The following is a 25,892-nucleotide window of genomic DNA, read 5'->3' on the forward strand; positions in this document are numbered from 1 at the left end:
AACCCATAAGTGCCATTAGCTGCCTTTGCCACAAGAGCCCATTGATGACTCATGTTCCATTTGGTGTCCACCAAGACCTCCAGATCCTTTTCTGCCAAGCTACTTTGCAGCTTGCTGGCCTCCACTTTGCAGCTTGCTGGCCTCCAGTATGTCCTGGTGCCTGGGGCTTTTCCTTCCCAGGTGCAGGACTTTGTTCAACTTCACGAGGTTCCCATTAGCCTATTTCTTCAGCTTATCAGGATCCATCCGGATGGCAGCAGAACCTTCTGGCCTATCAGCTGCTACTCTGTTTTCTGTCATCAGTAAACTTCCTGTGGCTTTCTACTGGGCCCTCACTAGGCTTTGTGCTACTGTTCACCATCTCTGGGCCCAGCTGTTCAGCTATTCATCAAATTCATATGGGACTCTTAAAAGGGGAACAGGTCTTGCTCATCACTGCTTGACTGCCCAACGAATGGACCAGTTTCCACACCCCACAGCACAGGTATCCCTCAAGAGGTAGACAGGTAGATAAGGTAGACAGCTCTTCAGCCTTCTTTTTACCCACAGCGGTTACACCAAAGAGCCACTAGTGAATACTATTAGGTCCCTAAAGTACCCTTGTTGCGCTTCTTTTGAGAGACAATAAGGCTAACAGCCTGCTGCTGGTTGAGCAAATTAAATCAACATGGGAGGAAACCCAAAAGAGAGCAGCAAAAGACAGAAAAGACTTCACCTTTAGAAGGCTGTAATAGCAGAGATCTACTGAAGGAAGTAGAAATACAGTGACTGAACTAAAACAATTTCAATCACCAGAAAAGCATCCTCATCAATAGAAAGCAAAAGTATTTTGTAAAGTCTTCCAACTTACGAAAGAAAGGGCTTACAATAGCTTAAAAATACTATATAGAATTTGTGAGAGACAGAAAGGGAGCTAGTTTTTTAACTGATGGTTGTGATCTATTTCTTTCAAAAAGTAAGATATATTTTGTACCTTTAGGAAAAACTGAATGAGCAGTTGGAAGAACAGCGGCAGGAGCAGGCTCTTCAAAGGTACCGTTGTGAAGCTGATGAACTCGATCACTGGTTACTTACTACCCGAGCAACACTGGACACCACCCTGGTTACTGCTGAGGAACCTATGGACATGGAAGCACAGCTGGTAGACTGTCAGGTAAAATTATCAGGCCTATAATGTTTAGATGAACAGGATGGACATAACTTTATCTGAATGAAGAAGCAAATATGGAGCATTAATGTTAAGACCATTACTGAATAGGATGAGCCAGCCTATTAGTGGGGAGGAAGTTTCTGAGCTCCTTAGCATCTCATATATACTCAAGTTAGCTTCATCAGTGATTTGTGAAATAAAATATAACCTTCATTTCTTGTTAAAGATTGCAAATAGTGCTTTAGAATGCACATATAAACATACCAACAGGAGAATAAAATATTGTGACTGAAAGAACATTGAACAGCTTTTGGAGGGCATTTTGGTTTAGTTTAAAGGCCTTGTATTCACGTCACTTGCTGGCCTTGCTCCACTCAAGTTAGAGTTGTTTTAACAACTCACTTGCTAGATGTGAAGGCACCTGCAGTGTACTTTCCTATTCCTCTTCCAGGTGAGGAACACCTTCACACTAGCAGTGACGAGTGGGGACAGTGTTGTGTTTTCTTCAGAAGTAATCCATACTTGTATTCTAAAGTAAAGAGTAATCATCAATAGTTACTGTTTTGATGAATTTAATATTCATTAACTCAGAACACCAAAACAATTGAGTAAAAACATTTTGCTGCAACAGAAGTAATTGCAAATACTTTTATTAATAAGGCTGGATCAGTCATAACATCCAAGTTCTCAAATTAGTGGGAATTATGATCTGTATGATCATTACAATTAAAATTACAAGACGCACAAGAGAGAGGTGGACAAAAGATCCCTTTATGTATTAAAGCATGAGGATCTTAACTACTTTAGGATAAACATGAGTTAAGTTTCATGTAAGTCCAATGAATTAAACATCTAGTTAAATTTCCATCAACATTGCTTCATTTTTGGAATTTTCAGTCTGCTCAGTGTCAAGTATTCTTTCATCACCCATCCTTAGGAACTGTTTGTTGTATATAAATAGACCCTGTGAGCTTTAAACAAAGCAGTAATTAGTATAATCAACAGGAAATTCAGATTTAAAAACAGCAGTTAACTTTGTGAAAAAGCTAATACTGCCCTTCTTTTGCTGTTTCTTAAAATCTCAATAAAATAAGTTTATATAAAGCACTATACTTTTAAAACTTTTTAGAAACCCTGGCCATCTTATCCTGCATGCATTGCTTCAGGAAAAATTTTTGCAAGTTTATACTTGATGGTTGCTATGGAAATGTGTCAGGCTAGGTTTTAGAGCAAGAATTGTATGAGCTTTGAGTTTAGAAAATGAAAATATACACTATGTAATACATGAATGTTTAATGGACTGTCAGGAAAGTAGCTTTTGAGAATAAACATGCCAGAGATTTGTCACTTTAAGTCTCTCTTTAGACTAAAGAGGATTATACAGAAATCCTTAAGTCCATCAGGCACCAATCAGAAAGAGCAAACAGTGAGAAGACAAGATTATCAGCACAAGTAGAGCAAGAGCAATACATAGGAAGAGGTGAGAAGCATTTCACTAAACATACTTGAAAGAAGAGGAAAGAACTAGCTGTGTGCTGTTTCTTGTCATTATGGATGTCAATTTAGCACCTTAGCCACCCTTACATTTTATAAAGTGCAAATAAAGCGCATCTTCTCTACAACAAATCTTCTGTTTCAAATAACCTTTTAATTTAATATTTTGAAAAAGGTTGCAGACAGAAATGGCAAGTGCAGACATTTGCAAGCATATTCGTAATGTCTCTGAAAGGGACTGGAAGGCAAAGCAATGATATTTGACTTGCCTTTAGGTTGGCAGCAAGTGAGGTAGGCCACAGGTCGTCTTGCCAGAAAACGTGACAGATGCTGGAAAATGTATGAATTTGGTTCTTTGTTTTTGCTGCTGCAGAACATGCTGGTTGAAATAGAGCAGAAGGTGGTAGCCTTGTCAGAGTTGTCTGTGCACAATGAAAACTTGCTTATGGAGGGGAAAGCTCACACCAAGGACGAGGCAGAACAGCTGGCTGTGAAGCTCAGGACACTAAAGGGCAGCCTGCTGGAGCTGCAGAGAGTGCTCCATGACAAGCAGATCAACATTCGGGTAAGTGGCTCTTTCTAGTTGGCTTCATGGTGAGCAAGAGGTTGGGGGAGTTCATAACAGTTTTATGCAACTGGGCAAAAAGAGGGAAAAGTATTCTACTGATTTTGTTTGAGCTATTCATCTCTAGTTAGTAAATTGAATTATACTTCAAAATGGAGAATTGCCTAGCAATTTTTGTCTTACTGTTTTCAAGCCACTTCACGAGGAAACTGTCCTAACCTCAGAATACTCACTGAAAGGGCAATGATGAAGTAGATTAATTATTAGCTTGGTCTGAATATACTCTGTTCCTGTTCCCAGTCCCTTTTAGATTGCATGTGCTCTGGGGCAGGATCCCACTCTTCACAAAAGAACAATCCTAAATACATGTTTTCCTTTGTACAACGTGCATAACACTGTGAACAGATAATATAAAGATAATTAAATATTTTTAAATATGGCTAATAATTAATGGCATCATTACAAAATACTATCTAAACAAAGTTACATTTTTACCTCAGGCTTGTCCTATATTGCTATTCCTAGCAGCTTTGGTAACCTTGTAGCCGCTAGTTCATTTTATTTAACAATTGGTTTTGGTTGTTCTTTAGGTTAAACTAGCGCGTGGAGAACTGAATGCGTGCAAGAAACCCAACCATGTAATATGACTGCCTGGTTTGGAATTTGCTTGCCCTGCTGTGACTCCCTCCCCCCTTTTTCTTTTACTTCTTTTCTGGGCTTTGCTGTGCAAATTAAACGTGATAAGCTTCAAAGATTTCTAGCTTGTAAGGCAGATTAAAGTCTACTGAGAGGTTAGCTTGAAAAGTCACTTGACATGCTAAGAACTATTTTTAGTCCAAAGCAACTGGATAACTAAAAAAGTTATCATAGTTTCTATAAAGAAAAAAAGGGAGGGGAGGGGGGAAAAAAAAAAGAAGAAAAAACCCAAGTATTTTTTCCTATTGCCTCTATGGTTAAATAATGTTGATGTTATTCTTGCATGCTAAATCTCATAATGAGTCAAACGAAAAGCGTTACCAACAGCACGTAGGCATATAGTATTCGATTCTGCTTCATTTTAAAATAGGCATGCTACATTTTAAAATAAAATGGTGTGGTTAATTTCCTTAAACTTTTAAAACAGATTTTTGAATGCTTTTCTAATATCAAAATAACAATAAAATAATTTCCAGATGTAGAATATGATTCATTTAAGATGCTACATGCATGCAAGCCTTAAGTTTCTTTATAAATTGCAAACTTTTTTTGGACTTACAGATCATAGAAGAAAATATATATAGGCAGTATGACATCTTTAAATTTTCAGTGAGCATTTTTTTTCAAATGAGAAATTCTGTAATGTTTTTTGTTTAATCAGGCATAAAGTGTTTCTCATAGACTGAAGTTCAGAGTGTGACCTGCCCAAAAATGCATCAACTTGTACCCACTGCCATTACTATCCCTGAGAAACATTACATGCTAACAGCAGTGTTGCTTGTGAATGTAAGAATTTCAGACTTGCACATCACCAAATGTACTGATAAACTTGGAATTGCCTAGTGGCATAGACTAAGCTGCCCCCAGACTTAGCTGTATTTTCTTTTAAAATAGTATTTTAGCATATCTGTACAACAGAAGGCTTTGTAGAGCCACTGTGAGATTCTGTGATTACCTTGCAGCAATTTCAGTTTTTCTGCTAATTTTAACCCAACTTAATTAACCCAAATTAATCAGAAACATATTGGATAAAGGAGAGTTCCAGACTGCATTGGTTCCAAATGTAGCATTTTTTCAAGCACTCTGAAATACACACAAAACATTGCCTGTTATCTCCTAAGTTCTGTGACTTAGGGACAAAAAAATAGACTTCATATAAAACAAAGTAGAATTCTGCAGTAAAAAACACTGTGAATCTTCACTTTTTATTACAAAGTGTGTGTGTGTGGGAGCGATGACTTCAGTTCCACAAAACAAATATGCCTGATGTAAATTCATACAATTGTGGGTTCCTTTGAAAGATCAATTTTGTCACCATTTTCTTCAGGAAATTTCGAATTCTTTCTGTACTGGAGAGGAAACTTCAAGTATTTCTTTTCCCTGGCTACTGAAAGTAAATGTCAAACATATTTCTTCAGACAGAATTCAAATAAAAATGCAACTGTATTTTTTCCAAACTTACATTAGGTGATTTGAGAGTGATGAAATTTGATTCACAAATAATTTTGATTTAAAACTATGCACAACATCATATTTGCAAAACCTTGTTGCATCTGCAAATGACACAGTCTATTTTACACTCTACCACTGCAGGAACTGTGGGACTAGTATTTATTTGTCTTAGTATCACTTCAGAATTGTAGCTTTTCACCCTTTTCTCAGAAAAGAGGAGACTTGAAATCTAACTGAAATCAGCTGCCCAAATGCAATGAATACTTAGATACTATTCTTTAAATAAATTTACAAGTCAAACAGCCTTTTCCCCTATAGAATATAAAATGAAGCAGGTTGGTTTTTTTACAATTCACACATAAATTGTATTTCTTTCTCATTTTTAATAAAAAAATAAAAAAATCAGACCCACTTTATTCTTCACGTAATATTTTTTTTGCCTGTTTTGGTATCCACCAATGACATTGTTCACATTCCAACCAGCTTTTCTAGAAACTTGTTTCTACAAAGTAGTAAAATTAACCTACAAACTGACTACTTAGTGAAATAAAATTAATTCATAGAGCAAAAACTAATGGTAATTTCCAGCTCTCGATAATTGCTTGCTTGTTTTGCTTCTCTTTCAGTTTATATCATAGAGTTATAGAATGGCTTAGGTCAGAAGGGACCTTAGAGATCACCTATTCCAACCTGCTTGCCATGGACAGGGCTGCCTCTCAACTAGCCTTGACTGGTCAGGGCCTCATCCAGCCAATTCATATCCTCTAACACTAATCAGTCATTTCTTGCACCTAACATCTACCGTTTGCAAAACTCCACTGTTTCAGTGCTTGGTGCCACAAACATTTATGGCAAAGATCTATTCCAGTTGTTAGTATAAGGAGCAGGAGGGCAAGAAGGGTTTCCTCAGCCACCTTTGGCCCTGCTGGTCCCTGTCTCATTTTAGACAAGAGTCCTCTGGAAGCTGGAATGTGTTGTGGTTTGGGTTTTTTTTTTTTTTTATTTTGAGAGCCTGCTGTAATGTTTGAATTCTATTTAGAATAAAGGGTGAATCATGAGCAAAATGTGAATCCTACAAAAATGAAATTTATAGACAAAATGGGAGAGGATTTAAGACCCAGCTTTAGCTCTTGAAGCTTTGGGTTTTTTTAAAAATAGAAAGAAAAGATTGCAAATTCTACAGTTAGCACATACTTGCAAGTAATATTAAATAAATCCACAGAGGTGTGCAGATCTAGCCAGACCAACAAGTCTGTCTTTGACATTAGGCCAAGTGTATTAAAATCCCTACATTTGAGTACATTGACTGATAAAATAATTTAAATTTACAGCCAACATGGATTTCAGAAGTGAAGAACCTGATAAAGCAGTTTTTGGAACTATTAAGGCATTTGCTCTTTTTTTGCTTTGCTTAACTCAGAAAGCCTGTCAAAATAGTCACATTGGAGAAACATGATAGGAGCACGAATAAAGGAGCTGTTGCTTTTGCTTTCCTATTACAACATTCTGTGGTTTGGTCTCCCTTACAGTCTTTACTGTCTCTGTATTGTCTGTTGTTAGCTGACTGTTTCTGCCAGCTACCAACAGAATTATGTACTTCTTGATAAATAAATTTTTACCAGAATGACAATCATTCTGTGATTTTTACAGTTACACAAAAAATGGCTTTAATTGGACTGGTAGATGCAACCTGTTGATTCCCTGCATTGCCAAATAAAGCTGCACCCTCCATTACAGATCAGCACTGTGTTTTAGGAGAAGCATAACAGTCTTAAGAAACACAAATGTACATGGTCTCTGACCTCTGGTCTGTGATTCTGGTAATTGCAGTTGTGTGTGTTTATTTTTATAGATGATTTCTTGCTTGTAACCAATGACCACTGGAAGTTAGAAATCTAAATTCATTGCTTGCTTCAGAATCTATGTGAGCCACTAACTTGAAAGGTGGAAGGTGACACTACATGATGTCTGTTGAGTTAGCGAGTTGGACATGCCTACTCCCTAGCAATGCAAAAGATTTTGCAAAATCTTTGTTTCTTTCTCTTAAAGCAGGGATCATTACAAGAAAAGGAGGAGAGCAATCTGGACTTTGTTTCCTCACAGAGCCCCAGTGTCCAAGAATGGTTGGCACAAGCAAGAACCACTCGTACACAACAACAGCAGAGCACCCTGCAGCAACAGAAAGTTAGTGTTCTGCGTTTCTTTCACTCCTGTCCTTAGACTGGGATTAACATTGTAGCTGAGCCATTCTTGTTAATATTTCCTCTGAAATTTTAATTTTTTTACACCACTTCTTACTCAGTGCTTTTGTAATGATATAGCTGAGGTCACTCTTATATCTGTAACAGCCAGTCAGACTAGACTTCCTGGGTGACCATGATCAACTCTCTTAATCACCCTGTATTTCTCTTGTCCACTAGTAGAAATAAATTGAAACAACCCTTAAAGTTACTCTAAGCAGTTGATGGCATTTGCTCAAAATAGTAATCATCATTGTGTTTGTAGAAGCAGCGGTGCACACATTACAAGGTGTGTTGTGTTGCATTGCATGACACAGAGACACCCTCACTAGGTTAGATTCCAGAGACTGCATTGCATTAGTCAATTAGTTCAGCAGTCCAGTTTATGTACCCAGTTTTTCTGTGTCCCTGGGTGAGGACTTTGCACAGCTTTGGTGCACAAGCAAGCTGTATCAGAAATAGCTCCATTGTCTTTGCATTACAGTCATGTAATACTGACATATACTTCCAAGGCAAAACCAGTCTGTTTGAGGTTTGTTTTGGTTTTTGCAACTTGCTATGTTAGGAGCTGGAACAAGAGCTAGAAGAGCAGAAGAGTCTACTTCGGTCAGTAGCATGCCGTGGAGAAGAAATCCTAACGCAGCAAGGTTCTCCAGAAGGCCTGTGTATAAGGTGTGCTTTCATGTGTTTTTTGCAAAGTGATTTTCTATGATTTTTCTGCTTATGATGCTCTAATATTTTTTTAAGCATTTTTATACAGCACCTAGGATACCAGAGTCCTGGTTTATAATTCAGCATAATAGTATAGTTACATGAGTTGTTTTGTGCTAATAGATCAACTTCAGCATTTCACAATTCCTTTTATTCTTATTTGCAAACACCACACTAAAATTACAAGCTAGTAGGATTCACTAGACAAGCAATGGGTCAGTTACCATAGCTTTATAGTCCAGCATTGGTATATGAGTCATAGCTGATCTCTAAAGTATTGTGGTCTGCCATTGTAACAAGATCTTCCCAGAGGACTTACTCATTGCTTTCCTTTTTCCTGCAGTTAGTAAATATTTTCCTTTTGAAGCCTAATGTATTTCAAATTTCATCTCTAGTCTGTAATTTCTTGCACACTTTCCCATTTACAGAGGAAGTAGATGACTTTAAAAACCTTTGCCCTTACTAAGGGAGACTTTTATCCTAGAGAAGGCAGAAACTGTACTTAGTAAGCCCTTCTCCTCAGCATTTATGTTAATTCAATGTGGTGGTTTTTTTTTATTATAATGACAGTAAGTTCTTGACTTATCTTGTGTTTGAGGCTACCTTCTGTGGCATAATACACTATAGAAATGATTAAAAAAGAAAAAAAAAGGCCAAAACCTTAAAAGCTAAACTCCTATACTTGCTTGACATTAAAATACACAGGTATGTCTGGCACTTTTAGAGGAGGTGAAAAAGGAGTCAGATAAAATACTATTTTTTTAGTTCATGCTTTGAAGTAAAGTTTGTTTAAAGGTTACATTTCAGTGTAGTATATATTCAGTCCGTTTTATTGGGTTTTGTTTGTTTGTTTCTGGGTACTTGCAACTATTAAACAGTTTCTTAGAAAGTATATTTTATCCCACTAGGCAAGAACTCCTACTGTTACAAAGCAGTCTTTGTCTTAATATCTGGGAAAAAAAAAAAAAAAAACCAAAGTGAAAGCTTTTAAAAGTAGCACTTAATTTAAATGCAGAATTACATCATTCACAGTTGTAAGGTTTGGATTTTTGAGACCTTTATGTATCTTCCCACTCAGTGAGAAGCCTGATTCGCTCTCAAAGGAATTAGACTTTGAAGGTGAGAAGCCACTATCAGAAGAAGAGATAAAGATGAAATGGGAAAACTTGAACCAGGAATTCAATACCAAGCAGAGACTGCTCCAGAAAGCTTTGGAACAAGAACAGTTGGTAACTATTTCTAATTTCTCTTTGCATTTTGTCTATGAAAGCAGGTGTAACAACATGAGGTACAGTATGTGCATAGCAGATGCATTAGTGTAGTTAATGCAAAGAATATAGGACAATTTATTTTTATGACAACTTTAAAATATTTAATATTTAAAATATTAAATATCGAATATTGACACTAGCACTACTGTTGTGCAAAGTGAATTGAATTGTACTACTGTTCAGCTGAATAAACTAGAAAGTAAGAAAGGACTCAAATTTTTGATCTTCTTGTCTAACCCAGGGTGATTCTGTAACAAATCATCCCTCTGGAACTGTCCAGTACTCTAGCGACAACATAGAGTAAGAGCTAATATTTTCAGTTTAAATTTATTGGTTACATTCAATTATTGATCTTAGCAGGTATGTGACAAAGAAGCAAGTGATTTCAGCCACAGAATTTTTACTGAAGGAAACAGTGATTAGTCAACTAAACTATATTAACATACATCTTCCATTTTATTGGTAGTAGACACAGATCCACTATTCTTCATATAACACTATATTAAAACCAGCTGCCAGAATTCTAAGTATCTTGTATTCATTCAACAGTAATTATTTTTCATGGTAAAAAAAAATCACTGCTAATTCAGGCTATAAGTATATATCCTGCACTTCTAGAGAAACTTCCTCTATTCAAGATACATATGACACAGAACACTTGTGAGAGGACTATGAGCATTATTTGCTGATAGTTTCAGTTAGCAGTTGAACCTGTATAACTGAATTTTGTGCCTATGGTAGAAGTACTCTAATTTGTACTTCTCTCTCAGCAGCTTTATAGCAGACCAAACAGACTGCTATCTGGAATGCCTTTGTATAAAGAAGAAGGACAGGGTGAAGATAAATCCTTAGTGTCACCAGTACTGGTTGAGTTGAATCAGGCCTTTGAAGATGTGTCATCTGAGGTAACATTTCAATTGCCTTATACCTTTTTACCAGCAGAACCATGCTTACAATGAAAACTCTTCTAACTCCCACCTAGAAATCAAACTCTTTCCCAAATAGCAGATGTTAGAAAGAGTATCTTGTACTTTTGCTGAGTTTTCTGGTTCCTTTTCCTCAGGCTGGACAGTTGGAGGAGAGCCTGCATCTTGAACAGAAACTGTATGATGGTGTCACAGCCACCTCCTTGTGGCTAGATGGTGTGGAAGAACAGGTCTTTGTTGCTACAGCTCTGTTGCCAGAGGAAGAAACAGAAACATACCTCTGCAAGCAAGAGGTAAGGAATCCATTAATAGGGCTTTATATTGCCAATAAGGGTTCATTTTATGCATACCTCTGTCCGTGCATTGTACCTCCTTTAAATTGCCCATAAGACTGTATTTTTATGTAGTGTTTAGAAATAAATCATTAGAATCCTGGGTAAGTGACACGTTGCTGTCATAATCTCCATGTAATTGCATTATTTTGCTACTGGTACCAGGAACTTTTTATTGACCTTGTAGAGAATATTACAAATTTTGACCCAAATTTTGCCTGGTCAGAACTGAATTAAATACAGTCTTATTCTTTGCTAAGTATTAGCAAACATAGAATCATAGAATAGAATCAGTCAGGTTTGGAAGGGACCACAAGGATCATCTAGTTCCAACCCCCCTACCATGGACAGGGACACCTCACATTAGATCAGGCTGGCCATTTGTTGAAATGGAAATGAAGTGAATGAAAGGGAGGAATGCTCAGGGATATAGAAACAGTACAAGGTTATCAACATGAAGTGTGGGGGGCAAGGAGGGGGAGGCAGGGAGAGAAAAGGAGGGGAAGGACAGAGAGGTGATAGGACAAGAGATAATGGTTTTAAGCTAAAAGAGGGCAGCTATAGACCAGAAACACTGGAAGAGGTTGCCTGCAGAGGTTGTATATACCGTATCCCTGGAAAACATTTTAAGTCAGATTGGACAAGGCTCTGAGCAACCTGATCTAGTCTTACTGCAGTGGGGGTTGGACTAGATGACCTTGAAAAAAACCTTCCAACCCAAAACATTCTGTGATTCTACATCATTTTGTTTCAGCACTTGTTTTCCTCAACACACTCTTGAGGTCTTTTTTATTATCAGAGATGCTGTAGCTGCATAACTCTGTCTAGTGTGTGTATATTAACAATGTAAAAAAGTCACCGAATCATTGCAAAATCGACAATGGTTATGGCAATGTGTTTACCTGCTTTCCAGAATGTTTGACTCTTTGTTTTGTTTCTGCAAAATCAGTCTCTTGCCAAAGAAATCAAAGATATAACAGAAGAAATGGATAAGAACAAGAATTTATTTGCTCAAATATTTCCTGAGAATGGTGATAATAGGGATATTATTGAGGACACTTTGGACTGTCTTCTGAGAAGACTGGCTTTACTGGAGTCTGTAGTAAACCAGAGATGCCATCAGATGAAAGGACGGCTCCAGCAAATAGTGACTTTCAAGGTATGATGCCCATTTGAAGAAATTAACAAGGGTACATGTCAAATGGAGACACAAAGGAAGTGGTTGTCAATCATTGACAATTTTTGGTACTGGATCTAAAGAACAAGGTTGTCATAGGTTTTTACTGAAAAATCAGACTTATTTTTAGGCTATGCAAAACTTGGCACCCAATTTAAACTCTCTGCTAGAGAGTTGCCTTCCGTAAAGTGATCATTCATCTCATGCTTTCTAACACTACTGGCATATGTAGAAGGAAGATGACTACTGTTCTCAAAGGAGGAAAAGCAGCTTTAGACTTCTACACTGTACACTTTCTTATTTGATAAATGATGGAATACACTGTTTTTATTAACTGAGGTAGGATAGAAAACATAATGCTGATTCCCACCTTTCTGACCATCTTTAAGCCATCTCATTACTCCATAAGCATACTCTTATCTCCATACTTGTATCTCAAACCATCTGTATTTAGCAAAGCAGAAAAAATCAAGGTAAGTGGAGAAATGTGTGCTTTCAAAAATCTTTTTCAGAATTCAAGAAATGCTTTCAGATTTTGTTTGGTCTCTACCTTTTCTCCTAATATAATCATGTAAAGCCTCCAGTATGGTTTAGTTTTAATGAAAAATCATAATATGCAAAAAAGAAGAGCGATCCCTGGTGTCTTTAGCTTAGCATTCTCATTTCATAGGTTGCTGCTCCAGGACTTCTTTCCAAACTCCGTAAAATTTCCAGTGGAAAAAAAATCATGTCAACGTTTTTCAGTGAGAAAAAATAATTTCAACATTTTTCAGTGAAGGGCCTTCTTTTGCTGAAGAAGGCAGAAAAGTTGATTAGAATCCTGTCCATTATAGTCATGCCAGCGATATTTAATATTTTAAAGAATTACTGCATTAAAAAAAAATAATGACGATAATACACCCCTTATAGAATGCTGGAAAATGCACTAATAATTTTCTGTTGAGCTGAATGCAGGAAAAAGAATTTTTGGTTGTTGCTTGGCAAAATTGTTAATTAATATTTGTGTCTAGTGTGATAAGGTACTTAAAAGATGTAATGTGTAGCTAGCCCTGTAGTATGTTGAAGCCTTGTTTACTACTTTGTTATATTTGTGCAACTTTGTAGTGAAAAAAAACTTGCCTTAAAAAGTGAAACCTGACTTGTTTACAAGCTTATGTGGTTGAATAAACTACACAAGAGTAACATATTTTTGTTAAATGAAGATAGTGACTCTTGCTAATTATCTAATTGGAAGGCAAAAGGAGAAGTGTATTCACAAGTTATAATTTGAATAGAAAATACTTCAGCTTTTAGCTCATATATATGCAGTTATGGATTTTCTATAATGTTAAACATTTTACTTTGGCTAATTATGATGCTTCCAATTTTGAATAGATTTTATGTCTTAGGGCTGACTTTGTAACCTTGTACTACTTCAGACTTTCTTGGAACATAAATATTTTTTTGTTTTGTGTAGTGCTTGGCTATAATTTGTTCTTGTATCGTCTCCTGCAGAATGATCTGAAGCTCCTGTTTGCATCAGTGGCTGATAACAAGTATTTAGTTCTACAGAAATTAGCAGAGGCAGCTGAGAGACCAGAAACAGAACAAATGCAGGTATTACTAAATGTCAATTACTTGGGGAGGCAGAAGAGGTAAATTTTCTATTCAAAGTGTAAATGGATTCTAGAGAACAGTTGGTTGTTTTTTTTTCATGAGAGAATGTATACATTCAAATAAAGTATGCAAAAATGAGTACTTCCAAGAGTGTGCTACATGCTTATAAATTTTTAAAGATCAAACAGCACCAAATGTATGTCCTATCTCCCCAGCTGACCTAGTTATGCATACACTGGGCAGTACTTGAAAGAGAGAAAACTTCAATTAGCCAAATAAAATCTAAAGTTGGCTAAGTTGTTTGGCTGTAACACTTTATTAAAAACCGAAGTCACTTTTTTCTGCACTAGTTTATAGCAGTTTTGTCTTGACTGTTGTTTATGTGAATTTAAGGCAATAATTGTTTTTTATCAGCATAGTCATTAATGTAACAAAATGTATCCTGTTTCCTTGTTTCTGCTTTGACAATAGGAAAAGTGAATAGGAAAAGTATGCTACAGATATTTCTTGTTACCCAAGATCTACCAGTATCTTGTAACTGTTGCCTTCAGCTTAACCGAAATACTGGGCTCTGTGTACCTAATAATCAAATTCTGAAGGAATTTTAAGTCTTCTATACAAATAAGGGAGCTGGCCCTCTGTGCCTTTTTTTTCTATCTTCTGTGTCACAAAAAGCTGGCTAAAATTTATCTCCCATGTTTAACTATAAAATAGGAAAACAATATGGTAACAAAAGCAACTGAATTATTTGTTTCTGGGTATACCTTCCTCAGCTGTTTGTTTAAGTTGGGATTGGGAAAAGTAGAAATAAGACCCTTAATCTGCCAGGTAACTTAACTGCATGAAATCTAAGTTCAGTGATTGCGTACTCTGCATTACTGACACTCAAGAGTTCTACTCACATATGTAGCTCAAACATATTTGAATAGGCAGTTTCCAAAAAAAAAAAAAAAAGAGCCTTAACAAAGGACTTAATTACAGAAGTTTACATTGTGCTTTTGTCTTGGTTATAGCTTGCATGCAGTACTTCAGCAGAAACTGTTGTGTTGAACGACCCAGGAAAGCTTGTAGCTTCCACTGAAACAGCAGATTGAGGGACTGATAGATATCTAGCAGAAAACAGAGGAGAATATTACCATTTGGCAGCTAAAGTAGTGTTATTAAGCCTTCAAATTAAAAGATGTGATTTCCAAATACAGGTTATACTTCAGGCAGAAGAAGGTTTGAAGGAACTAGATGCTGGAATCAATGAATTAAAGAAGCGTGCAGACAAGCTACAAATTGACCAACCTTCTGTGCAAGAGCTGTCTAAGATCCAGGTAGAGTTCGTCAGTTCCATCCTAGACCTGTCTGGTAATATCAAAGGTGTTAGTGTGGTCATTTTTACCATTCATAAGGCAGTTCAGGAAAGTGTATTTAAAACCATTTCAGTGTGTGTAAAATACTACTTTTTCTGTAATTCACCTACTTTTTCTACTCTTGCATTTTTAGGTTTTCTACCATCTCTGTTACTAGCAGTACTAATCATAAAAAAAGACAGAAAAGCATGTTTTACCTCAGTTCTTGTTGACTCCTTGTTCAATGTAAATGCCTGTTGAAGTTTGACCCCCATTCTCACCAGTGTCCAATGATCTAGGGTTTAGTTCTTACTTTTTTCAATAAAAAAAAATAAGGAGGGAGATGAAAGTGAATAGATAGTTAAGTGTGACCTGAAACTGAAATGTTCTGATTTGACTAGAACACCTCAGACATTCCTGCCTACTTTCATTAGACTTGGTTTTGAACCATGCTGAAATAGTAGGACTCTATCCTATGGCTTTCTGAAGTAGACACATGTAGGCAATTGATCCAGAACTTCTGTAAGGCTATTGAAGCTCCTTTGTGAGCAGTTTAGTGCTATGGAAGGGGAGTGCCTATAAGAAAAATCAAGGAGGTCTGTGATTGAATTTTACCCTTTGTAATGAATTGGGAAAAAAGAAAACAGCTGAAACTGAACCATAAACTTAGTAAGCCAACAAAATAGTGATTGTCATAAAAAATTAATGACAAAGACTTTATGCAATACATGTCTTGTCCAGTTCTTTATCCTTTTGGTCTTAGAGCCTCCTGCTTCTTTTTGGTATTGGATTGTGTGTAGATATTTCCCTCCCATGGATTTGTTTTTAGAAAAGCCTTCAAGCCTTCCTTTTGGTTTTTGACAGTTGTGCTGCTTCTTTTTAAAGCTAGGATAGCCACATGTATGTAGTGTGAGGGTGGATATGGATATGCCTTCTTGATCAAAATTATGGGCTTATCCTCACAGTTAGATGTATGTTCTGTGAATACAATTATCAAAACCAAACCAAGAAAATAATCCTGTTCAGATGAAGAAAAGCATCTGTAAATTTTTATCTTTTTTTTTTTTTTTTTTTTTTGAGCTATACAAGATGACTGACAGCACATGGGAACTGAAGAGATGCTTCCTTTAGGCTCATTTTGTAACTTGACAGTATGGGCACACTGTGAAATACTGCAAATTCTTTACACTTCACTATTCTATATGAAATAAATTGCTACTTTAGACTTGATTTGGTTTTTACTACTAGTTGTATGCACCTTGATTGTTACTTGTAAGCTACTGGGGCAGGAGAGGAAAACAAATCTGGCTTTGAGATACCTATCGTCTGTAGCCATTGTGGAGTCCATCCAAATCTCTGCAGTATAAGCAAAATATAAACAGCATCTGCAGTGTGCAGAAGCCACACAGTAGTCTGGTTTTTGAACAGGCCCATTCATACTACCCCTTTTAAGTAAACCTTTGGGATTCTGTTTTGTTCTTGAATGCATGCACTTGAAAGAGTTGCATGTCATGGCTTATTTTTTCTCTCTTTAACAGTGAATTGTTGATTTATCAATGAAATCAGCATATCTGCACAGTCCCTTTGAGCTGGAAATAGATGTTATTCTGCTAATATTCACAGAGTAATACAGAGCCAGTAAGGTTACTTCTAGGAAGATGTGTAAGGTGTAAAATAGAATCACTGTTTCTGCTCTTTACCCCCAAGGATAAGTATGATGAGCTGATGATGATCATTGCATCCAGACGGAGTGACCTGAATCAGAACCTGGCTCTTAAGAGGCAGTATGAACGGGCTTTGCAAGACCTGGCTGACCTGGTAGAAACGGGCCAAGAAAAGATGGCTGGGGACCAAAAAATGATTGTTGCCTCTAAGGAAGAGGTTCAATTGCTACTTGACAAACATAAGGTAAGAAACTGTGATGTATATCAGGAGTAATCATGACTGTAAGCTTGTTCACAGCAAATTGCTAACCTTCTTTAGCAATTGATTTAGAAGCTTTTTGGGATGATGGGCCAATATTAAATCGGCATGTATTAAAACTTACTGTATTTAAATTGGACTTACGGACCTTCAAATGCTCTGTTGGAAGTCAACCCAGGTAGACTGCATTTTCTTCCTTACTCTGATAACAAGTTCCTATTCTTGTCATTGTGCTACATAGCAATTTTGTCTACCACTCCATTTTTTTTTCCAACAGAACTTTTCCTTTGCTAATAGCACCCACAAATCTTAACAAGACTTCTCCATTTTTTTTTATTTATTAAGTAGAATTTTTTGGTGGTGTATATCTGAGATATACTAATTTTGTTTATGGAATGAGAGTTAGGACAGAATTTCTGTGAAAAGGATGACCAGTTTCTTTCTTTAAAAAGGCCTTTGTACTTTTCAAATTGTATGTTTTGTTTTGTATAACACTGGAGTGAAAAGTTTACCTAGTCCTATGTTTACCCATATTCAATTGTATTGCTGTTGTCTTAAAATGTTTAGTTAGTGGTAATGATTTGAGTAACAATTGCATTTTCTCTTTTCTGTTCTTTCTCTACTCTCTCCCTCACATCCAAATTTCTCAGGAATATTTTCAGGGGTTGGAGTCTCACATGGTCCTAACAGAAACACTCTTTAGAAAGATGAGTAGCTTCACCCTCTTGAAGGAAACTCGGTCACATTCAGAGCTAATGTCACAAGCATCAGCTGTATTAAAGCTGGCTCATAAACAAGGTGTGCAGCTGGAATATGTTCTAGAGGTGAGAATTCTGTGATCTTTTCAGTACTGCTATTGTGGTCAAACATACAGTTATAGGATTTCAGGTTGAGAAAGCAAATAATAAAAGTTCTACATACCCAGATTCAGTATTCACCATATACATGGATAATTTGTGCTTGCAGACTTGGATGCATCTGGATGAAGATTACCAAGAACTTATTAGAGAGCTTGAGTCTGTTGAAGGTAATATTCCCACTGTTGGCTTGGTGGAAGAGACAGAGGACAGGCTTACAGAAAGAATCACACTTTTTCAGGTAGGTGCTTTATTGATACCCATTCTTTAATGAAAAGTTGGATGAAAAAGGCCTGTAAAGGTCATCTAGTCTGAATTCCCACTTGAAGCAGGACAGTTGCCATGGGCTGGATCAACAAAGACTTTGGAAACATCAAAAGAGGGGGATCCCACAGCCAAGCTGAGGGCTGATTTTGAGTGCTGTGCCACCTCCTATAATGTTTCTATAAAGCCCAATATAAACTTTCGACTTGTCACCATTGTCCTTTTTATATTATGTGGCACTGCTGAGGAGCACTTAATTCTATCATCTTTTTAATTCTACTCCAAATAGTTGTAGGACTTTGTTGGACCAGCTATTAGCCTCCTGTTTATCTGTCTGAAACAAATACACCTCCCCCAGCCTCTTTTTAAAGGATACTTGCTCTAGGTCCTTAAACATCATAATAGCTCTACACCAGGCCCTGACTATGTCTTTTTTCTTGAATTTGGTGAGAGGTTGGAGCAGAGCCACTTGTTTGCAGTCCTAATGTAGGTCAGTGCTATGACTTTCCTAATTCATCATGTTTTGGTTATGGAGCATGCCAGCTTAAGTACACTGGCCATTTACTTCCTAACCTGTGCTGAGAAGCAGAATTAGTTTGCCCTAGGTGCAGAATTTTCACTTCTTATTGATCCTCCTAAAGTTTCTGCTGCCTCCAACCTCAAGTTTATCTGAATATCTCTAGATTAAATCTGCCATTTTTTGTCTCAACCATTCTGTCTTTGTCAGTGACATCCACAAGTTTACTGAGGAACTGGTCACTGTCATCATCCATGCCATTAATGAGTATGTTTGCGCTCAAATGTCAGCCATCTCTGGAGTATTCTCCCCATTGCAGTCTGCCAACCAGACATCAAGCCTTTGATCACTAGTGTTTGAGACTGGTAACACAGATAGTTTCCTTCCCATTTCACAGTCCATTTATTCAGCCCACATCCCCTCCCCTTCCAGAGGAGGGTCTTGTGGGAGACAGTGTCAAGGGTCAGACTTAAGTCAGTCTCATCCACAGAGAGAGTAATTTTGTCATAAAAGTCTGACAAGTTAGTGAATCCAAGCTGAATGTTCCTGATTATCATTTCGTCCTTTTTGTCCCTGAAAACAGATTCTAAGAGGGTGAACTGCACAATATTTCCAGAGAGTAAGGTGAGGCTAAACAACCCGCAGTTCCCCAAGTTAACTTCCTCCTCAAATGCAACAACAGCTAGTAGTTTAAATAGAAGTTTTCTACCACATCCTGTTTTTTCACTCTGTTCTTAAAAATGAAAATGCTGGTCTAGTGTTTTGTCATTGTCTCATTATACACCAGACAGTTAGGTTGTTGTTGGGGGGGGGGGTGGTGTTGGTGTTTTGGGTTTTTTTTTTTTTAGTTCTCTTGTTTTGTCTTACTGACTTTTTTTTTTGGTCTGTTTTGAATTTGTTATATATGTTGCTCTTTTACCAGACATCTTTCAGCTCTTGCAATGGTATGAGGAAGACTTAAGTAATCTGTTGTATATGGGGTTTATTTTGGTTTTGTTTGATGCTAAGCATTGTTTGTGTTGCTCCTGATCCTAAATTATTTTTCCTTTTTGTTTCTCTTGTTAGTTACATAAATTAGGTTATTCAAATCCATATTTGTGGACTGTGCTGAGGCACAACTTTTACATTTTATTTTTTCTCTTTCAGTTGCCAAATTTAGGTTGAAAATTTGTTGTAGTTAATTTATGACTATCTTAGAATTTTGTATGCTACTGTCTAGGAGTTACACATTTATATGTTAAGTATAGTTACATGTGCACCTACATAAATTCTGTTATTAAAGCCTCTATTTATGTGAAAGAGAAAATGAGAAAAGCAGCATGAGACTGCTAGTTTTGTAGACTTATCTTCAGATTTGTTTCAGCAGAACTGAAAAATGGGAATGCACGTGTGTTTTGTGCTTCAGCTTAGTCAAATCTACAGACATTTTTAAAATCAGTACTATTTATGTAATGATAGTAGAGTTTGGCAGGTATATTTGCCCATATGTACAAATTTTTTACCTGTCCACAAGTTGCAATTTAAATGAAATCTGTTTCTGCTCCGTGCTGGATTCAGGGTAAGATTATTAACAACAGTCTTTCGGGTTTAGTACCTTTTTTGCTTTACTGTGCCGTAACAATTGAATTCAGGGACTTGGATGGGTGAGGTTACCTTCTCTTTTGTAATCATGGATAACTGGAGGGTAGAACAGTAAATGAAGAGTTAGATGACCAGAAAGCTGAAGATAGGCAGTGAAAGGGCAAGATCCACCACTGTTAATAACTTGGTATTGGGCACATTTAACTTCTATTTCAGTAGTTTTCATCAGATGGTAGACCGAGTTCAGATGTTTTGATCAATTGCTCTCAGAAATGTTGTTGTTCTATGAAGATTCTTTTGAAATTGTGAGTGGGTTTTTTCAATATATACTGAAAGTTTATATTTTATGTTATAGTGAGGAGTTCATCATAAGGGTGTATCAATAGACATACTGCAGTAAGGGTTTTTGTGACTGCGTGTTCAGCTTTTTGAGCAGGCTGTCTGCATGATAGTTCTCAGGGAGTTCTAGACCTGGAGCAGAGGTAAAAAGTATGATATCCCGTGGTGAAATTTGATATGCTACAAAATGCAATAGAAGAAAACTACATTTTAAGAAAGTGTGGTAGCAGAGACCTGCAGAGCTCTCTAACTATCTCCTCTCACGTTACAGCATCTGAGATCTAACCTCACTGAATACCAACCTAAATTGTATCAATTACTGGATGATGGGAAAAGGCTCCTTTTTTCTGTTAGCTGCTCAGATCTTGAAAGTCAACTGAATCAACTAGGAGAACGCTGGTTAAATAACACCAGCAAGGTTACCAAGGAGCTTCACAGGCTGGAGACAATATTGAAGCACTGGACAAGGTAATGGTCATATAGTGTACAGTATTAAACTTCTTACCTGCACTTTTCAGATCAAAGTCATTCTGAATCCAGAACTACTAGATTTGATATTTAAAAGCACTTTGGGATTTATGTGATACTGCAGAATAGTCAAACTAACCTACCTGTGTTCCATTGAAGTGCTTTCATACTCCCTCTATATGATAGAACATGTACCAGGTAACAGCTGGTGGGAGGAATTCAGAAGATACCTTACTTAGATTATTGTAGCCTCAGTATCTTGCTGGAGCTTTGCCACTGCTGGGTTCTTGTTGCATTGTGCCATTGCATCTGTAAGGGAGCTTTTAGCTGCCTTTACTAATGTTACTAATGCTACATTTGAAATTAATTCTCAAAGTAGTCTATAAACTTCATCTGTTACTCATAATACCCCTATCTTCTTGACTCAGAAGCCTTTCATGAGAGATAAAGGGCTTTTATGAATAAAGGTTATGTGGAGACACTCAATGTGACATCTCACAAATTGCTTGGTGTATGAAATGATACGGAGATGGTTTCTGAAAGAAAAAAAAAACCTCTCCTCTGAGATGCCCTGTGGTAAAGATTTTGAAGATTGAGCCTTCCAATGTGTGTAGCATGAGGTGCTGTTCCAGTTTGCCCGAGCTGATTTTTAACCTAGATACTAGTCCTTCATTAAACTTAGTTTTTCCCAAGAAGCAAAATGAAGGCAGTGTTAGGAACATTACGTGTAGTGGCTAAAATGAGAGCTTCCTGATGCCATGCCTGTCTTTGAAATCATGTAGTTCTGAAATTTGATGTAGCGTACAATATTTTCCTCTAACACATGGAGGAGAGGCTGCTCAATTGGAGGCAAGAACTGCTGATGACTGTTTTAGTCTTCTTCAAACATCTTTACAGGTATCAGAGTGAATCAGATGAACTGACACGTTGGTTGCAGTCTGCAAAGGAGCGGCTGGAGTTTTGGAGCCAGCAGTCTTTGACAGTTCCTCAAGAACTGGAAACAGTCCGAGACCGCCTGAACTCCTTTTTGGTAAGTCATTCATCTACCTAGGACACCTTTTGCTTTCCAATTACAAATAAACAGTTGAGCAATCATATGGTTCTACTTTTTATCATTGTTGAAATAATGAGTATGCAAAAAAAAAAAATCATCTGCTTCTGTAGGTGGGCTGTCATCAGAAAAATGGTGTGTAGGCAAATGAAGCAGTCCTTTGCTGTATGCAGTGATTGTAAAGCTTGATGATTCTAAAAATAAAAGTGGTTTTAGGACTGAGAACAACTTCTGTTCTCACTTGGCATATGTATAGCTGTTAAATGCTGATAGAAAGTTCAAGTTTCTAAAGGGAAAGGAGGATATTCTTAGGTTTCTGATTCTTTAAGTACCGTAAACAAGTAGTTGATTGTTTCCACAACAAAAATTTCTGCTTGCAGGAGTTTTCAAAAGAAGTGGATGCTAAATCATTACAGAAATCTTCTGTCCTGAGTACTGGGAACCAGCTCCTCAGGCTGAAGAAGGTGGATACAGCAGCATTGCGTGCTGGATTGTCCCACATTGACAGTCAGTGGACAGAGCTGCTCGCACAAATACCAGTAGTACAAGAGAAATTGCACCAGGTAAGGAAGGCCAGTAATGGCCTTCAGTATTCCGGGTAAATTCAGACCATATGGTTGGCACAGCCTTTGAGATATAGTTGCTCCCATACTCAGGTGAGATAAGAATGATGTGTTGAAAGTGGGAAAGCTTACACTTATGTCCAGATCTTGTCTACCCATACAGTCTAACACCAATTGCTGTTTATATCAGACTTTCACAGCTATGTTTGTTAAATTTTAACCCAAGAACAGATCAGGTTTTTTTCCAACATGTTGATAGAACTTTTGGAAAAGTGAAGTTCACAACCCAGTACCTTGTCAGATATGGATGGTAGATCTGTTCAGATCGAATAGATTGGCTTCAAGTCTGTGCAAGATAAATTTAAAAACATTGTGCAAGGTTCCTGCTAGTGTATGTAGAAGGAAGAGGAGTTTTGTTGTTTTTTTAATGCTATAGTACTGAAGGTAAAGAATTATACTGATTTAAAAGTCAGATTAGTGTAAAGGGGTTAAGAGGCTATCAGTATAAGCTGTTGCATCAGTTTATAATTTGGAATGCTCTTAGATGTAGTAATATCATCATGATTTAGAGGGAGAGAGTAAGTGTAAGAAATGTTGACTGAGTCTATTACCTTAAACAAAATAATGTCATTCAGCATTTCTCTAACAGTCTTGTAATGCAAAATATGTATGTCTGCCTAAAAATACCAAAGAACATGAACATAGAACATCATATTTATTGAACACAGAATATATCCAAGTAACTAAATGGAAGCAAGCGCAACTGTACCAAATGTTGAAATTATCTGCTTTTAAGGTAAAGAAAAGCAGGTACTATTCTAGATCAGCTTATTTAGAAATCACAGCACAAGAGCAGGAGAAAATTATTTTCCATGATTCTATTCAATAGTTATTTACAAGGATGGGAAGAACATAGTTTAAAGCTGATCTTCTTCATAAGCCAAATACAGAATTATGGAATGAGAATGAAGAACACTTAGGAGGAAGCCAGAAATGGAATCTTTTGAGTTTGTTCAGTTTCTTTGTACAATGAAGAATGGACATGAGAAACCTTTAATGTAATACTTTCTTATCCACATGCTTGCAGTTACACAATATATCTCCTATTAAAACTTTTTTTTTAATCAATTTCAATTATATGTTAGGAATGTAGAATAATGTGGTAATAAAAGCAGGTGAAAGCAATAAACTTTCCTCTCTGCAGCTCCAGATGGACAAAATTCCTTCACGCCATGCTATCACTGAAGTTATGAGCTGGATTTCCCTGATGGAAAATGTCATTCAGCAAGATGAAGAGAATATAAAAAATGTAGTTGGGCAGAAAGTAATTCAGGATTACATCCAGAAGTACAAGGTACTGAGTAGAAATGTTGTTACATTTCTTTTTAAATTATCCCCATTAAATATATATACATATATAAAGTTATTTAAGGGAAAAAAAAAACAAAACAAAACAGGAACAAGACAACATCCTTACATTTTGGAGTGATTAGAATTGTACATGTTTGAACTGGATAATGTTTGTTCCTTTGGAAAAGAACTTCCGCTCTGCATTTTATTTATGGCAGGTATATCATTTTTAACATGTTTACCTTAATTCCCAGGTAAAATCACTTTAATTTTTGGCTATTATTCTTATTTTTACGTAAGAATTTCCATCTTACCTGGTTTTGTATTAAAAATTTTGAAACTAAAGTGAAAAAGCAAAAAATACATACCCAGATTTCACCAGTCTGATACTTGACATCCATATCAATACTTTTACAGAGGATCTTTTTTTATTTTTTAGGAACATGGGAGGAGAAAAGGCAGATTCCTTATTCCAAAGGCAGTGTATTACTGCTTTATTTCTCAATATTTAGGAAAAGTTAACAGTATTTTTAATTGCTCATCAGTTGGTAAAAATCCTTTTCACTAACTTGTGGTGATGTAATTTGTAAACACTTTTCCTCTGTTTTGCAGGAAGGTGAGAAATTATGGTACTTTGATTTTGAGTTTTTCATTCCCTTATTTTCTACTAGGGTTTCAAGATCGATTTAAATTGCAAACAATTGACAGTAGACTTTGTAAACCAATCAGTGCTGCAGATTAGCAGCCAGGATGTTGAAAGTAAACGCAGCGACAAAACTGATTTTGCAGAACAGCTTGGAGCAATGAACAGACGTTGGCAGATCCTGCAAGGCCTGGTAACAGAAAAGGTAAAGAAATACCTAGCTGTTCTGTGGTGTTTTCAAAATACATAGAACTATAAGATCATAATGGATGGAAGCCTCCACAGGTCCTCTGGTTCAACCTCTTGCTCAACAAGAGCTAACTTTATAGTTAGATCAGATTGCACAGGGACTTGCTTAGCTGAATCTTTAAAATCTCCAAGGACAGATTCCACAACCTTTCTGGGAAGCTCATTCCTGTGTTTATCCGCTTTTGTTAGGGACAAGTTTTTTGCCCTGCTCTCAGTCAATTTCCCCAGTTGCAACTTGTGACTGTTAAGTCTCCTCTTTTTACTGTACATATCCGAGAGTAGTCTGCCTCCATCTTCCTCATATCTCTTTATAAGGAGTGGATGGTGCAGTGAGATGCTTCCATTTCCCTCTTTTCCCAGACTGAATGATGCCAGCCTCTTGCATATCAGGTCCCCTAGCCTTCTAACAACCTTAGTACATTTACAAGTTTGCCAGTCTCTCCCTTGCACTGGTTGGCCCAAAATGGGTCACAACTGTCGAGAAGAAAGGAACCACTTCCTTTGACCTGCTGCATGCACTCTCAATAATCTAATCTAGGACACAGTTGGCCTTCATCAGCACAGCTGCACACTACTGATTTATGAAGTGCAAGTCACCAAGAACAGCTGCTTTGGAACTGGCCTGCCCAGCAACAAAGAGAGATCTCAGTGTACATTGGGGTTCCTGCTGTTTTCCCTTGGTAGGGAAATGCCAGGGGAGCAGAGGGACCCACCAGGAGCTGGGAGCTCTTGCACCACTTCTGCCAGCGTCAGATGGCAGCAGTGAGTATGCCTATGGAAGGTGTGCCCAGGTAGAGGAGCTCCTTCACTTAGTGATGGAGCTTCCAGAGGAGGTAAGTAGGCCAAGGGCTATCTGGGAATGTGAGAGAGAGATAGACTCCTGGAGTCACACCCTGTCCTCCCTGAAACAAATGCGAAAGGCAGAAGCAGCTTATGATAGAGTGAACTTTGTGTCCCCTCTCTACCTGAGAGTATGTGGTGACTTAGAGGATAGCAGGCAAAGACAAAAGTTCCTGCCTGGCACAACAGGCACTGCAAGTGTGTCACCACAGTAACTCTGGTGAAGAGTCTTGTGAGGTGTGGCTTTGGAAACTGGGTTTGTTTACTCTGGGGAAAAAGAGGCTGAAGGGGGACCTTATT

At 37.2% G+C, this 25,892-nt stretch overlaps 1 protein-coding gene across 1 annotated transcript in view; it reads left to right on the plus strand.

Annotated features, from left to right (window-relative positions):
- SYNE1 (spectrin repeat containing nuclear envelope protein 1) overlaps positions 1 to 25,892 on the plus strand; it is a 295,201-nt gene that overhangs the window by 204,871 nt on the left and 64,438 nt on the right. Inside the window, exons 95-112 of the mRNA XM_054395242.1 lie at positions 980 to 1,153; positions 3,018 to 3,209; positions 7,410 to 7,541; positions 8,163 to 8,260; positions 9,387 to 9,537; positions 10,350 to 10,484; positions 10,643 to 10,798; positions 11,787 to 11,996; positions 13,509 to 13,610; positions 14,810 to 14,929; positions 16,655 to 16,855; positions 17,521 to 17,694; positions 17,837 to 17,968; positions 20,700 to 20,896; positions 21,794 to 21,926; positions 22,328 to 22,510; positions 23,715 to 23,864; positions 24,532 to 24,708. Of these exons, the coding sequence (XP_054251217.1) occupies positions 980 to 1,153; positions 3,018 to 3,209; positions 7,410 to 7,541; positions 8,163 to 8,260; positions 9,387 to 9,537; positions 10,350 to 10,484; positions 10,643 to 10,798; positions 11,787 to 11,996; positions 13,509 to 13,610; positions 14,810 to 14,929; positions 16,655 to 16,855; positions 17,521 to 17,694; positions 17,837 to 17,968; positions 20,700 to 20,896; positions 21,794 to 21,926; positions 22,328 to 22,510; positions 23,715 to 23,864; positions 24,532 to 24,708 (2,817 nt within the window). The remainder of the gene's footprint in view (positions 1 to 979; positions 1,154 to 3,017; positions 3,210 to 7,409; positions 7,542 to 8,162; positions 8,261 to 9,386; positions 9,538 to 10,349; positions 10,485 to 10,642; positions 10,799 to 11,786; positions 11,997 to 13,508; positions 13,611 to 14,809; positions 14,930 to 16,654; positions 16,856 to 17,520; positions 17,695 to 17,836; positions 17,969 to 20,699; positions 20,897 to 21,793; positions 21,927 to 22,327; positions 22,511 to 23,714; positions 23,865 to 24,531; positions 24,709 to 25,892) is intronic.

This window comes from Indicator indicator, chromosome 2 (genome assembly GCF_027791375.1).
Source record: "Indicator indicator isolate 239-I01 chromosome 2, UM_Iind_1.1, whole genome shotgun sequence".
Taxonomy (NCBI): Eukaryota; Metazoa; Chordata; class Aves; order Piciformes; family Indicatoridae; genus Indicator; species Indicator indicator.